This window comes from Thamnophis sirtalis, unplaced genomic scaffold, assembly GCF_051295495.1.
Source record: "Thamnophis sirtalis isolate CommonGarterSnake01/CBP01778 unplaced genomic scaffold, rThaSir2_p1.2 scaffold_1, whole genome shotgun sequence".
Taxonomy (NCBI): Eukaryota; Metazoa; Chordata; class Lepidosauria; order Squamata; family Natricidae; genus Thamnophis; species Thamnophis sirtalis.
Genome location: NW_028261381.1, coordinates 169,742,271 through 169,757,844, shown reverse-complemented (window position 1 = coordinate 169,757,844; position 15,574 = coordinate 169,742,271). Strand labels below are relative to the sequence as shown.

General features: G+C 49.3%; 1 protein-coding gene across 1 annotated transcript in view; it reads left to right on the top strand.

The window, feature by feature from the left end:
- LOC106554481 (adenomatous polyposis coli protein 2) overlaps positions 1–15,234 on the top strand; it is a 55,099-nt gene extending 39,865 nt beyond the window's left edge. The window contains exons 12-14 of the mRNA XM_087703281.1: positions 2,320–2,436; positions 5,079–5,293; positions 6,882–15,234. Of these exons, the coding sequence (XP_087559407.1) occupies positions 2,320–2,436; positions 5,079–5,293; positions 6,882–12,570 (6,021 nt within the window). The 3' untranslated portion in view covers positions 12,571–15,234. The remainder of the gene's footprint in view (positions 1–2,319; positions 2,437–5,078; positions 5,294–6,881) is intronic.
- The last annotated feature ends 340 nt before the right edge of the window (positions 15,235–15,574 follow it).

Below are 15,574 nucleotides of genomic sequence, written 5' to 3'. Positions count from 1 at the left end.
TCCTTTCTTCTCTCCTTCTCTCCTTCCTTTCCCTTCCTTTCCTCCTTCCTTCCCCCCTTCCTTCTCTCCTACATTCCCTCCTTCCTTCCCTCCTTTCTTCTCTCCTTCTCTCCTTCCTTCCCACCTCCCTTCCCTCCTTGCTTCCCTCCCTCCTTCCCTCCCTCCTTCCTACCCCCTTTCTTCTCTTTCTTCTCTCCTTCCTTCCTTCCTCCTCTCCTTTCCCTTCTCTCCTTCCCCTTCCTCCCCTTTACCCTTGGAAAGATGGTTTTAATGGTGGACAGGATCACATGCCTTGAAGATGTTGGGTGAAGGGGAAAAAAGAGGGAGAGATGCTGAGAGTGCCTGGGTTTTATACCCTCTCTGGGCTTTTGAATTTGAGCTTGCATTCTGATTGGCTGCCAGACTCCCATGGGGCCATGCAGGGGCAACTCTGTAGGCTCTCCTGAGTCCAAGGCTTGGTTGAGTCTTGCTGGGTGATGTAATCTTCCCAGGGGCCACGTGGTGAGATGGGTAGAGGGCTAATCCTATCGTGTCCTGAGGGCCATGTCTTCATCCCATCACCCTGGAGCTGAAGGTGGGGTGCAGGGAGCTGCAGGAAACTGCTTTGTCTTTAAAACATGTTTCTCCTTTTCTCATCCAGGGAAACGTAATATTTCTGCCTTCTTAATATTTCCTAGACTATTTCATTCTTCTAGGAGAGGGATGGATACTAACTTCCCACATCACATAACCATGAAGTTAGTTGAGCTGTAAGTGAGGAATTGGTGCAAAATCGGCTTCAAATTCAATGTTTTTCAACTTTGGCAACTTTTAAGATGTGTGGGACTTCAATTCCCAGCATTCCCCAGCCAGCCATGCGGGCATTTTATGCCCTTCTCCTCCCCAGGCCACATCTGGCCCTTTGGCTGTCCCTATCCAGCCCGCGTGGATTTCTTTTATTTTGAAGGCGACTGCTTTTTTTATTTTTCCATTTACCTATTTCCGTGCATGTCAATGGAGATTCTCAGTCATCCAAGTTATGGTTGTCCCAAAGGTGCTTTTTCAAGGGACAACTGGACTTTCTTTTTGTTTTCCTTGGATGAGAAGCGAAAAATCTTCAAAGAAAGCCTAGTTGCCTCTCGAAAAAGCATCTTGGGGACATATTTGCGTGCCTGCATATCGACACACCTTCACAGCCCTATTGTTCTGACCTAGGCTTCCCCAAAAAGTACGAAGCAGATTCTTGGTCCCGACAAAACCCCTTTTATTAAACGAATGTGAATTCGTCTCATTCACGTTCAGCAAAGGTCTGGTAAACAGTCTTCCAAAGATGAAGTTATGACCAAAGACCTTATCTATCTTGGAAAGCTGCCATGTTTTCAGTAGTAGCTCCGACCCTTTGGAACGATCTCCCCGTGGAGATTCGTACCCTCACCACCCTCCAGACCTTCCGCGCAGCCCTCAAGACCTGGCTATCCCGTCAGGCCTGGGGATAAAGATCGTAATCTGCCCCCACCCGAATGATGAATGTTGTGTTTTATTTTTACTTGCACTGTTTTCATGTTTATTGTTTTATTGTCTTGTATCCTCTTCCCTATAAATTGTAAGCCGCCCTGAGTCCCCTCAGGGAAAAGGGCGGCCTATAAATAATAAACTAAACTAAACTAAACTAAACTAAACAAACTAAACTAAACTAAACTAAACTAAACTAAACTAAACTAAACTAAACTAAACTAAACTAAACTAAACTAAACTAAACTAAACTAAACTAAACTAAACTAAACTAAACTAAACTAAATATTTTCCAAATGAGGTGCTGTGCAAGGAAAGACTGGGCACAGAGTCTCTGAGATTCACGGACAGATCTTCACACTCCTGAAACGAACGAACGAACCAATGAATGGTTTCCTGCACTCCCCTTTTGCTCCTCTTTTATTCCCTATGGGAGGGGCCATTCACCGTCCACCTGTGGCTTTACTCCCAAGTCGACCCTGATTGCTGAGCTGTTCTTTTCTTCTGGCAGCTCTGCGCATGCGCACACTGGGAACAGGCTCCAGCTGTTCCTCCGCCTCACTGCTGTCTTGCTCCAAAGGAAGCTGAGAACAGCCAGACAGCCTTGGCCCCCTCTGTGCCTCAGACGCAGAGCCCTCGTCCAAGCCTTCCCCAGCCTCCAGGACTGGCCCATGTTCTTCCCCAACCTCCTCACTCTCCGACTCTGCTGCCAGCTCCACTGGCTGCTGGCGGGCCACAACACCTATTAGCTTTGGTCCGCCACAACAGTTCTAGTTTTTCTTGTGACCCCTTAGAAAAAATTAATTGCCCACTCTTTTTTTTTCTTAGGTGGTATCCAGCATCCTACGCAATCTCTCATGGCGAGCTGATATGAACAGCAAGAAAGTCTTGCGAGAAGTGGGCAGTGTCTCAGCGCTGATGCAGTGTGCCTTACGGGCCAGCAAGGTAAGATAGAAGAGGTAGAATCGACAGCCAACTCTAAAGCTAAAGTAACGTCATCCCTGATGGACGCACAAAATGGGCAATAGCCCTCCTGGCCATAGCTCCTACCAGCAGGAGCCACAAGCCTAGATGGACCTCCAACCCATCAAGAGTCAAATCTGGGCCTGTCTTTGTCAGAAATCACATCCGGAAAGCACACACAGATAACTGATTCAGCAGGATTCATGAACTTCTTTATACACATAACAACACATAAGTAAATGTGCAATACCAATAGTGGATTCTCCAACGTGGTTAGTAGTTATAGGCGAAACACAGGCAGTTGAGAGATCAGTTGAGTTTCCATTCAGAGTTTAATACAGACAAGACCAGACTAGATTAATTCTCTTGCACAGACTCAGAGCTACATAGATAAGCCACACCCAGGCTCCAAGCCATCTGGCATGGCTCTCAGTCATCAAATAGTTCCCATTGGCTGACCCAGTTGCCATGCTTATTATACATTGGCTGACCTTGTTACCATGTCCTATTCCAGCCAGTCCCCAATGGCTGACCTGTGGCTATGTCCTATTCCAGTTCATGAACATTCTGACGGTCTTGGAATGAGTAGGCTTCGAAAATAACCCTAACTCTGTTTTGTTGCCTACATTAGGATTGATTGACGCTTATTTATCGTAAGGCATGTTCACATTACGTTTCAGTAAAAAGGAACAGTAAAATACGAAACATAGAATATACAATCTGAAATCTTCACAGGGAGATTACAAACGTATATGCAAATATATATATTTTTTTACCTCATTGGTCGTAGCCGAGAATTCAGCGAAAATCTCCATTATTGGTTTTGTTTTGACACATAGCCACTATGTGTTGGATAGTTTGGTTTTCGGCTCCACAGTCACAATTCGGTGATGGTATTTTGCCCCACTGAATAGAGGACATCGGGGTATCTACCATGGCCAGTGCGATTTTGGTTCAGTGTGGTCCATATCACATGGGGCTGGTCAAATCCGGGTAGTTTTTTTCCAAGAGGCAAGGCAAACTTCTTTGACACTGGGGGGGGGGGGGGGGACAGTGTTGTTTCCACATGTTGTGAGTGTCAAAATCATCTTTTGCAACTGCTTTAGGCCAGGGGTGTCAAACTCGATTTCATTGAGGGCCGCATCAGGGTCAGGTTTGACCTCAGGGGGGCAGGGGGCATGACCAGGGTGGGCACAGCCAGCTGGCCGTCACTTGTGTTGGGGGTGCCTGTGGTGGCCCGAGCACTCTGCCAGCAAAAACGGACCTCGGGAAGGCCGCCTCAGCTCCCTTTTCACTTGCAGAAGTACCATGGGCCAGTCCTTTGCTGTTTCCAGGGTGGCCCTGTGCGCCAGATCTACCAAATTTTTCGGAGTATAAGATGCACCTTTTTCAGGAGAGGAGGAAGGAAGGAAGGAGGGAAGAAAGAGAAGAAAGGGGGGTAGGAAGGAGGGAGGGAAGGAGGGAGGGAAGCAAGGAGGGAAGGAAGGAGAGAAGGAGAAAAGGAAGGAGAGAAGGAGAGAAGGAAGGAGGGAAGGAAGGAGGGAATGTAGGAGAGAGGAAGGGGGGAAGGAAGGAGGAAAGGAAGGGGGAAAGGAAGGAGAGAAGGAGAAAAGAAAGGAGGGAAGGAAGGAAGGAGGGAAGGAAGGAGGGAAGGAGAGAAGGGGGAAGGGGAAGGAGGGAGGGAAGGAAGGAGGGAAGGAAGGGGAGTAGGAGAGAAGAAATGAGGGAAGGAAAGAGGGAGGGAGGGAAGAAGAAGTAGGACTTGTAAGATAAGATGGATCTATGGGATGTTAAGAAAGCAATCTTCAAGTATATTGTCAACTGTAGGGAAAAATTGTTATAAATACATATTATTAATAACAGTTATGAGATCATATAATTGTGAATGTATATATGAAATTTAAAAAAAAAGATGCACCTTTTTCCTCCAAAAAAGAGGGTGAAAATCTGGGTGCGTCTTATACACTGAATACAACATTTTTGGCTTACCGAAACCCCACCCCTTTGCAAAAATGGGCGTGTAGAGGTTTTGAGAGGCTTGCAAAGTGCTCCTGTGGACTGGGGAGGGCAAAAATGAGTAAAAAAGGACCATTCCCCCCCACAGCCCCCAGGAGCACTCTACAAGTCTCCCAAACCCTCTGCATGCCCCCTTTTCTTGCCAAAAACGGCCCATTTTGTGAAAAACGGGCCATTTTTTGCTCATTTTTGCGCCCCCCCAGGCCCCAGGAGCACTCTACAAGCCTCCCAAACCCTCTGCATGCCACCACCACCACCACCACTCATTTTTTTTTGCAAAAAAACTGAGATGTGCAGAGGGTTTGGGAGGCCTGCAGAGTGCAAACCTTTTAAAAAAAATTTACCACTTCAAAATCATGGTGCATCCTATACTCCGGTGCATCTTATAGTCCGAAAAATACGGTCAGCATCCCGCAGGTTGGATCTGGCCTGTGGGCCTTGAGTTTGACACCCCTGTTTTAGCAATACAGGTGGCTGGCTACCTGTTTCGCCCCAAGCAGGCTACGTTGCTCAGTGTTGGCACTTGGGAATTATCAATCACCTTCCATTTTTCTTGGAAGAGAACCTTTTTATTTTATTATTTTTTTGGTCTTTCCCCCCTACACTAGGAATCCACCCTGAAGAGCGTCCTCAGTGCCTTGTGGAATCTCTCAGCTCACAGCACTGAGAATAAAACCGCCATCTGTATGGTGGAAGGAGCGCTTGGCTTCCTAGTGAGCACCCTCACCTACAAGTGCCAGAGTAACTCTCTCGCCATCATTGAAAGTGGAGGTGGGATCCTAAGGAACGTCTCCAGCCTCATTGCTACCAGAGAAGACTACCGGTTAGTAATCTCCGTTTTCCTCCTCGTTCCGGTAGCTAACCTTTGCAGCCAGAATCATCTTCCTTCCCCCATCAGTACAACGGTACCTTGGTACTCGATTGCTTTGAAACTCATCGAATTTGGTTCTCAACGCACTTCGATGTGAACATTTTTGTCCCTGCACTCACCATTCGTTTGGTACTCAAAGAACAAGCTAGAACCGTGATGGCGAACCAATGGCACTTCTACCACCTGTGGCAGACGGAGTCATATCTGCCGGCACGCAAGCCGTCAGCTCCTGTGTGCATGCGCACGCCAGCCAGCTGATTTTCGGCCTTTCACAGGGCCGGGAGGAGGCTGTATTCACCCTTCCCAGGCTTCAGGAAAACTTCCGGAGCCTGGGGAGGGCGAAAACAGCCTTCTCAGCCCCCCCTCAGTTGGAGGCGCATGGGGGCGGAGCATGGGGGGTTGTGCATGTGAGGGCATGCGCTTTGCATTATGGGTTCTGGCATGCGTGCATGCGCACACCCGCATTTTTGGCACCCAGCAACCAAAATGTTAGCCATCACTGAGCTGGGACTTGTCAGTGATGGTTCCACCACCAAACCGCGGTAGACGAAAGCGCGCTCGACGAAAGCGCGTACGTGACGTCATCACAGCGCGACGAAAACATCGCGCTGTGAGCGGTAAATTTAAAATTAAAGCGAAAACCTTACCCTAACCCCCCCAAACCTAACCCTAAACCTAACCCTAAACCTAACCCTTAACCTAACGCTAAACCTAACGCTAACCCTTAACCTAACGCTAAACCTAACCCTAACCCTAACGCTTAACGTAACCCTAACCCTAACCCTAACCCTTAACCTAACCCTAACCCTAACCCTAACCCTAAACCTAACCCTTACCTTTATGTGAATCGGCTTGCTTTAATTTTATTTTAATTTCAATTTAATTTATTTTTAATTTTTTTCGTCGCGCTGCTGATGACGTCAGGTACGCGCTTTCGTCGAGCGTGCTTTTGTCTACCGCGGTTTTGACGGGTCACGGTCAGTGATAGCTACGCCTTCTTTGTTTTCCTCTGGGATCTGCACTGATTTTTAAAAAAAAATATTTATTTTTGTTACACAATAAAAATTCTTTTGTGAACAGGGTGCTGTCTGAATTCCCCCTTTAACATCCCCACCAAAAGACATAATTCATTTTTCATTATATTTCCATCATTTCCAATTTTAGACGTGTTACTTTTCTTCTATTTTCCAATTTCTAGTTTTTAACATGTACAAACAATATAATTTCTCTTTCTCTTTCAAAATAAAACAATTGATCTCCCCCCATCTATTTTCCATTAACGATATGAATCTTCAAGTTTCAAATTTCAAGTTTCATATCATCAACATAACATAATTATGAACAGCTTGAAGGTTCTTAATATAATTCCCACACATTCTAATTAAAACATAAGAGTGTTTTCACCCTGTTAACAATATTTCTTTCTACTGGATCATATCATTCTGCTATTCTCCTCTTTCTAAATTTTCTTTTCTCTTTTTCTTCTTTTTATGTGGATCTGCCCTGATTTTATCTTACCCTCAATCTACTCTTTCCTTAGGCAAACTCTGAGGGATCATAACTGCCTTCAAACTCTCCTCCAGCACCTCAAGTCCCACAGCCTGACCATCGTCAGCAACGCCTGTGGCACTCTCTGGAACCTCTCTGCCCGCAGCCCCAAAGACCAAGAACTCCTGTGGGACCTGGGGGCGGTCAGCATGCTCCGGAATCTCGTCCACTCCAAGCACAAGATGATCGCCATGGGCAGCACCGCAGCCCTCCGCAACCTCCTTGCCAACCGGCCACTCAAGTATAAAGATGCCATGGTCATCTCGCCAGGTTCTTGCATGCCCTCCCTGTATATGCGCAAACAGAAGGCCTTGGAGGCCGAACTGGATGCCCAGCACTTGGCTGAAACTTTTGACACCATGGAGAAGCAGACGATGAAGAAGCAGAGCGTCGCCAAGAAACCCATGCGTCACATGGATAGCTTGGCCAAGGACTACGCGTCTGATTCGGGTTGTTTTGATGACGATGAGGTGCCCAACGTCTCCAGCAGTACGGAGACCGGAAATGCGTCGGTTCTCTCCATGTTCCTAAATTCATCCTTCCTCCAAAGTCAAACTTTGTCAAGAACAGTTTCCCAAAAAAGGGGCCCGGAACCGGAGAAAGATCCCAGCGGGAAGTCCACGGAAGCCAAGAAGGCCTCCCCGCTCCTCGTGTCCCAGGACAACGACGTCTCCGTAGTGGCTGAGAAATTGGCCAACAAGATCACGACGACCGTGGCCAAGATAGATAAGTTGGTGGAAGACATAACCACTCTTCACACCTCCTCTGACGACAGCTTCAGCCTCAGCTCTGAAGACCACTGCCTTGACTGGCAATATGGCCTGGATGAAGTCCATGAGGCCCGTGCCCAGTCTTGCTCTCCGTGCCGACTCTCGGACACCAGCGGCATTATGAAGCGCGAAAGTCTGAGCCGGGCTCACACCCTCCTGAGGCTGAAGAATGCTTACACGAGCTTATCCAACGACAGCCTCAACAGCGGAAGCACCAGTGACGGCTACTGCCCGAAGGAACACATGAGGCCATGTACCCGGACCACCTTCTTGGACTTTAAAGATGAACTACACCGGTATCAGAAACGGCCCAGCCGTCTTGACTTGAAGAACATCTTGTTGAATAGGCCAGAAAAGATGGAACTGCCCGAGAAGAGACAGCCAGAATCCAACGTGATGGCGGAGAAACCAGAAAAGGAGACACTGCTTGAAAAAGCCAAGGTGACAAGGCTTCCACCCAACCCTGATGTTGCTGAGAAGGAAACTGAATGCAAGAAGAAAGAGGGAGGCAGACAGCTAGATCCTGATCCCAAAGTCCACACGATCAAACTCTCCCCATCCTATCAGCACGTGCCCTTCCTAGAGAACAACGCCATAGCATCTGGGACGACGGGGGTCTTGGCAACTAGCTCTTACTACCCCAGTTTATCCATGAAAACCACAGATCATCTGAACAAGGTTCCAGAGAAACTGACCGCAGCAGAACCAGCGAAACAAGAACGGCTGCAGAAATACTCGATGGAAGAGATGCCCATTTGCTTCTCCCGATGCAGTTCCCTGTCTTCTATCTCCTCCGCCGACGGGCAGAGCCACAGTGAGAACGAGATGGACACGGATTCCTCTCTGGAGATCATCGAGGTGGAAGAAGTGGAGGAAGCTCAGAAGAACAATCAAGAGAAGAAGGCAAAGCAGGAGGTGGAGCCCCTCAACTCATCTTCCCAACCCATCGCTATCCCCTTCCCGAACAAAGAGAAAATGTTTCTTAGAGGAGCGTCGCCGTCTCGCCACGACGACCTGACCCCTTCCAGCTCATCTGAAAACTACATCCAGGAGACTCCTTTGGTGATGAGTCGCTGCAGTTCGGTCAGTTCTCTGGGCAGTTTTGAGAGCCCGTCCATCGCCAGCTCGATCCAGAGTGAACCCTGCAGTGAGATGATTAGCGGTACAGTCAGTCCAAGTGAGCTCCCGGATAGCCCTGGGCAAACAATGCCTCCAAGCCGCAGCAAAACACCTCTGTTCGAACTCAACAGCCAGCCAGAGAAGGAGGCCAGCCCGTTCAACATCCAGTGGGAGAACAATGTCAAGAAATTTATGGACATCACGGATTTTAAGGAGCGTTTCCAGATGCCCCAAGACCTCGACTCCATGGTCTACTTCACGGTGGAGAAACCCAATGAGAACTTCTCGTGCGCCTCCAGCTTGAGCGCATTGCCCCTCCACGAACATTACATCCAGAAGGACGTTGAGTTGAAACTCATCCCGCCATTCCCAGAAAGGAGCGGGTTGAACTTCATGACGCATGAGAAGAGAGACGACGAACGGGCCATCGAGGGCCAAAGGAAACTGGAGTGCCTTGAGTTGACCTCTGATGAGGATATTGAAATTCTGAGGGAGTGCATCAATTCGGCCATGCCGCCCCGTTTCCGGAAGATCAGGACATCCCTTGTCTCGGGCCTCCCGGGCCAAGTCCTAAACCCTCAGTCAAAGAAGTCAATGCAGCTTCCAGTCTACATGTTGGTTCCTGCCAATTCCCACTTGAGCATCCCCAAGCACAGGTGGGCCACGGTCACCAGACCCAACAAGGACTACCTGGGCAACGAGGATTCCTTCACGGACTCAGCAGAAGGAACCCCCGTCAACTTCTCCAGCGCTGCTTCGTTGAGCGATGAGACCCTTCAGTACCCTATGAAAGACGAGGGGGATTCCCGGCATTGCTCTGGAAAACGAAAGGAAGTAACGGGGGTTCCGATGGGGGGGCTCCAGAGGGAGATCCGCCAGCTTGAACAAAGCAGCTGCCGGATTGGAAGAATCACTTCCAGTCATTCCACACCAACCAAAATGGCCTCCTCCTCTAAGTATAAAACTGGATCGAATCACACCAGCCCACTCCGTGCAACCCGGGCCCAATCGGCCGAGTCCAGGAGAGGAAACATTCCCCTCAGGAACCTAGAATTGACTTTCTTGAGGCAAGGTAGCCCGAGGGCAAGTTCTGAGGGCAACCGTTCCAAGAAGAAGGAGGAGCCTCGGGAGAACAGCAGCCATGACAGTGACGGGGCCTTCCCATCCTTCTGCCACACCACACCAACCGAAGAGGCCGTCTACTGCTTCTATGAGAATGACTCCGATGACCTGGTGGAGTTAGGCATGAAGAACTCGCCCAAGAGAAAGCCCAACCTGGCTGGCAAAGGTCAAAGCAAAGAATGCTGGGCTAAGAAAGAACCTGAGCTAAATTCCAGTCAGCAGCTTCATGCTAAAAACAAGATGGCGCCCCATCTCCGCAGCAACCTGATTGCAGACGAGACGCCACCATGTTACTCTCTCAGTTCCTCCCTAAGTTCCCTGAGCGATCTCGAACTCTATGGGACTGGAGAAAGGATGCAGATGTCCAAGATCAGAGCTAACCGCCAACTGACCATGAACCGTCGGCAGGGGACGAGAGCCGCCGTGTCCAAAGGGAGGGACAGCTCCGCCAGTTCCCTCAGTTACAATTCAGACAATGACCTCCTGCAGAAGGGCCTCGGCTCGAGCGGGCCCAAGAGGAGACGCCATTCAGCCAAAAGGAGGAACGCGGAGAAGGAGCAGAAGGGTCTCAAGTCTAAGGAATGGAAGCCCGAGGGCTTTCCTGATGAAATCGCTTCTGAAAAAGGTTCAGATCTGGATAGCGTTGACTGGAAAGCCATCCAGGAAGGGGCTAACTCCATTGTTACTTGGCTGCACCAAGCTACTTCTTCTATCGGCAAGGAGACGTCCTCGGAATCGGACTCCATTTTGTCTTTTATGTCTGGCCTTTCGGCAAGTTCTGCTTTACAGCTGAGTTTGGACAGAAGAGACAAGACCCGGGGCAGGAAAGGCCTCACTGGTGGTGTGGAGAAGAAAAACCTCCCCAAATCTTTCCAACATGGCAAGAATCTGAATGAAACGAGAGGGGCCGGCAGCAGGAATAAGACGGAGAAAAACGTAGGCCAGCAGAAACCACTGAGCAACATCCCCGTCGTCTTCCGAGGCAGGACGGTGATCTACATGCCTGATGCGGCCAAGGAATCCCCAGTGCAGAGTTCCAGGTCCACCCCAAAGAAAACGGGAGGGCCCACTAAGCAGGAAATTCCCGAGAAAACTCTGAATCTCAACCAACCGAGATCCAGGAGTCTTCACCGGCCTGGGAAGATCTCAGAAATGGTGGAATTGATGTTGCCCAAAAGAAGTGCAACTCCGCCCGCCAGGATGAACAGAGCACCGTCGTCCGGATCCTCCAGAACGTCCACGCCGTCCCAACCCAACCCAAAGAAACTCACATCACCATCGCAGCAACCCGGCAGACAGACGCCGTCACGTGAAGCTGGAAAGACCAGTGGAAGCACCACACCCGTTGGCCCTGCCCCCAAACCGGTCCAGAAGTCCCCTGTGTCTAAGCAACACAAGACCCAGAAATCGCCTGTCCGCATCCCTTTCATGCAGAAGCCCGTTAAGAAGACGCTTCCGATGAGGAACACCATGCCTACACTGGAGGAACGAGGAGGAAATTGCAGCAGCGAGCTAAGGGCTAAGGTCAACGGGAAAGGTATTCTCCAGGCCAACCGCCTTAATTTGATGCGCATGTCCTCAGCGAGATCCCTCAGCAGTGACTCCCACCAGTCGGGCTTCCTACGGCAGCTGACGTTCATCAAGGAGTCCCCGAGTCTTCGCATGAGGCAACGCTCCGAGGTCTCATCTTCCGAGCCTTTGTCTTCACTCTCTCAGGGTGCCTCGCCACGGAGAGGCCGCCTCGGCCTGCCGACCGTTTTCCTCTGCTCTTCCAGGTGCGATGATCTCAAAGTGGACAAGCCAACTGGGTCCAGCCAACGTCCTGTCATTTCCCGCACGCCCCTTCTCAGCCAGAGCCCCTCTGCAGGAGTCCCCACAAGGCCGCCCCGCAGGACGAGCTCAGAAAGCCCCTCCCGACTTCCTCTCAAGTCCAATAACGTTCCTCCCGAGCCTTTCAAGCGTTATTCGTCCTCTCCTCAAATCAACATCATCAAGAGGGCCGCCAGCCCTGCTTCTACTCCATCGGACAGCCCTGAGCCCTCAAGTGGGAGGAAGAAGAACGAGGAGGTCTCAAAACTACCGGTGATCCCTCCTGCAGAAAAAGGCACTGAAAATCAACAGCGTCAGCGGCCACAACAACAACCACAGCCGCAGCAGCCACCACCACAGCCACAGCCACAGCAGCCACAGCCACCGCAGCAGCCGGCAATGGTGAAAGGGACCTGGAAGAGGATCCGTGACGAGGACATACCCCACATTCTGAAGAGCACCCTTCCTTCGACGGCGTTGCCCCTGGTTAGCGCTTGGCGGGAAGAAGAGAGCGATCAGACGCCCGGAGTCCTCCAGCCGAAGACGAGTGATGCGGTTGTGCAGACGGAAGACTTCTCCACTACAAAGACTAATTCCAGCACCTCCCCTACGCTGGAGAGCCAGAAGGCCGTCCAGATCCCACCCGACAGCTACGAAGGAGACGGATTTGCTCTCGCGAAGGCCACCACCGCGTCCATCTCCTTTACTCACGAAGGGTCAGTCAGCTCTCTTGGGAATTTCCCTTCCAGCAGGCACAGCTCCCCAAGCCGGGCTGCTCGGGTGACCCCGTTTAATTACACCCCCAGCCCAATGGTGGAGCCCACAGTCAAAGAGAAGCAGGTGGAGAAAACACAAGTTTGACAGCCTTCCAGGTTGGACTGACAAAGTACTGGAATGTTCCTAGCTAGCCACCAAGATATATACATATAAAACAAAAAAACCAAGCTTGGATGTATTCATTTTTTAAGAAGTTACATTTGTCGTTTTACCCGCAACGACCCCCATTCTTAACCAAACAAGGAAGGCTGTACGAGCGTTTCTTATGCACACAAGACTCGCTTCTTGTGAGACATACAAAAGACTACACACAGGAACAAAACGCACAGGTAGATCCTCGACTTACAACCACAACTGGGGCCGGATTTTCCGTTGCTAAGCAAAGCGGGTGTTAAGTTAGTCGCACCTGACTTTATGCCTTTTTTTTTTTTTGCCCCGGTTAAAAAAAATGACTGAAATTGTGAAGTGAATCGCATGGTTGTTAAGCAAATCTGGCTTCCCCCCATTGACTTGGCTTGTCGGGATCTAGCTGGGAAGGTTGCAAAGGATGATCAAAGCCTGGGCTGCCAAGCATTCAAATTCTGATCACATGACCACGGGGGAGGCGGGGGGGATGCAGCCACAAATTGTTAAGTACAAGGACCGGTTGCACAACCACTCTTTTTCAGTGCCGTTGTAACTTTGAACAGTCGCTAAAGAAACGACTGAGCCGAGGTGGCGCAGTGGTTAAACGCAGCACTGCAGGCTACTTCAGCTGACTGCAGTTCTGCAGTTTGGCTGTTCAAATCTCACCGGCTCAGGGTTGACTCAGCCTTCCATCCTTCCGAGGTGGGTAAAATGAGGACCCGGATTGTTGTTGGGGGGCGATATGCTGACTCTGTAAACCGCTTAGAGAGGGCTGAAAGCCCTATGAAGCGGTATATAAGTCTAACTGCTATTGCTATTGCTATTGGTTGTAAGTTGAGGACAGCCTGCATTTTTCTTTCCTTCTTTGCAAGGGACATTTTGGAATGAGTGGAGGGTTGCAAAAAAAAAAATGAGACCACCCCCAACCCCAACAGCTCTCGCCCTTGGCAGGAGTGGGTTACAAACTGACCTTTCGGAATTATTTGAGTGGGGTCAACTGCTATAAAGGAGCATTTTTTTCCTTCATCCTTGTGCAAAGAAGTAGAAATTTGAAGGCGAGTTTTTTTTCCAACCACCCAGCGTTGAACTTCCTGTAAAAATTTGGAAGGGCATTTCTGGATATCTCGTGTATTGGAAGGACAGGCTTCAGGATTGCAGTCCCCAAAATCCACCACCACCAAATCCATTATCTGCCTTGAAAAGTCAAGGCAACCTTGAAGTGACGCTCTGTTTTGGAAGTTGAGGGGGGGCTTCCTCCATCATTGACAAAAGGCCTACCTGAAGCTGACCAAAAGAGCAGATGTGAATACAGCAGTGTACAAAATTCACCTGCTTCATCTAAGGACAGTTTAGTTTAGCCCAACATTCAGAATCACCCACCTTTTTTACGTTGCACAGGACTCTACAGGTAGCTCTCGACTTATGGCCACCGTTGAGCCCAAAATTTCTGTTGCTAAGCAAGACGGATATTCAATGAGTTCCCCCCCCCTCCCCATTTTACAACCTTCCTTGCCACAGTTGTCAAGTGGGTCACTGCTGTGTTAAGTCAGAGACTCAGTTGTTAAGCGAATCTGGCTTCCCCATTGACTGTCAGAAGATCGCAAAAGGGGATCGCGTGACCCCGGGACACTGCAACCGTCATAAATAGGAGTCAGTTGAATTTTGATCACGTGACCATAGAGGATACTGCATCAGTTGTCAAGTGGGGGAAAACGGTCATCCGTCCCTTTTTCGTAGCGTTGAACGGTCGCTAAACGAACTTTTGTAATAGGTAACTTTCGAGAACTTACCTGTAACGAAGACCACGAAATGGCATTCTTGAAGGGGTCCATCAACAGGCTTCCATCTCAGGTTGAGACTATTTCTAGATCATCTTCTGCCAAACCTGCTTCCCCCTTTCGCTCCGTCTTTGGATCCAGCCACCCAACTTGAGAATCCACATCGCCAAGGATCCACCCTGGATTATCCAAAGGCTGGCCAGGTCCACACATCAAAGCCTGCTCAGGATCCCCCTACGTTAACTGCCAGTTTCTCTCCACCTGGAACTCTTCTCTTCCCCGAGTCTGTTGAAAGAAAATCCTCTGGGCATTAGAGGAAAACTTAAACCGCAACTGTTCATTAAAGTAATAAACCACAACGCTTCGTGGAGGGAGGAAGAGAAAAGAGACTGAAAGAGAGACGGAAAACTTCAAAACTCAGCTGCATGCTTTAGATTGCAATTTGGATGTGCAGCTGTTGGAAGGAAGATCTCTTGGGAACGCCGAGAGGCTGATTTTTGAGCAGACATGTCGAGAATTGCACTATTAGTTTTAATATGTGGGCATCGGTGCCACCCCCTCTCCCCTTGATTAAAATCCAGATATCCTCAGCTATTTATTGGGGGTGGGAAGTGGGAGGAGGGAGGGAGGGAAGGAAGGAAGGACGGAGAGGCGTTTTATGCATCTGAGAGGGAATATTTGGTGGGAGAAATTTATACATCGGCGAAAAAGGGGGGAAAAAATCCCAGAAGAACGAAGGGCAGACCTAGATGGAGGAATTGGAATCTTGGGACTGTGAATAATACATCATCTGTAATACTTTGCTGTGCCTCGAATTACAGCCGTTAATTAATTAATCTGCTAATGACTAATCTCTCTTTCTGTGGATGCTGGGTGGTGTTTTTTCGGCGGGGAGAGACACATAATGGCATCTTAGCACCTTTGCATTCTATAGGCAAATCCGGATTTTGGGAGGGGTTTGGAGGGATTTTCAAGGAGGTGTAAGATGGTGGAAATGTTTGGGAGAGGTGATAAGAGGCAGATGTAAAAAAAAAAAAGCTGTAACTTGTGGTCAGACATGTTTCTATTTGCAAATCAGTGTAAGTAAGGTTCTACATTTCCATCTACAGTTCTACAAAGTAAGGTTCTGCATTTAGGCAAGAAGAACAAAATGCACAAGTATAGTATATGTGGTGCTTTGCTCA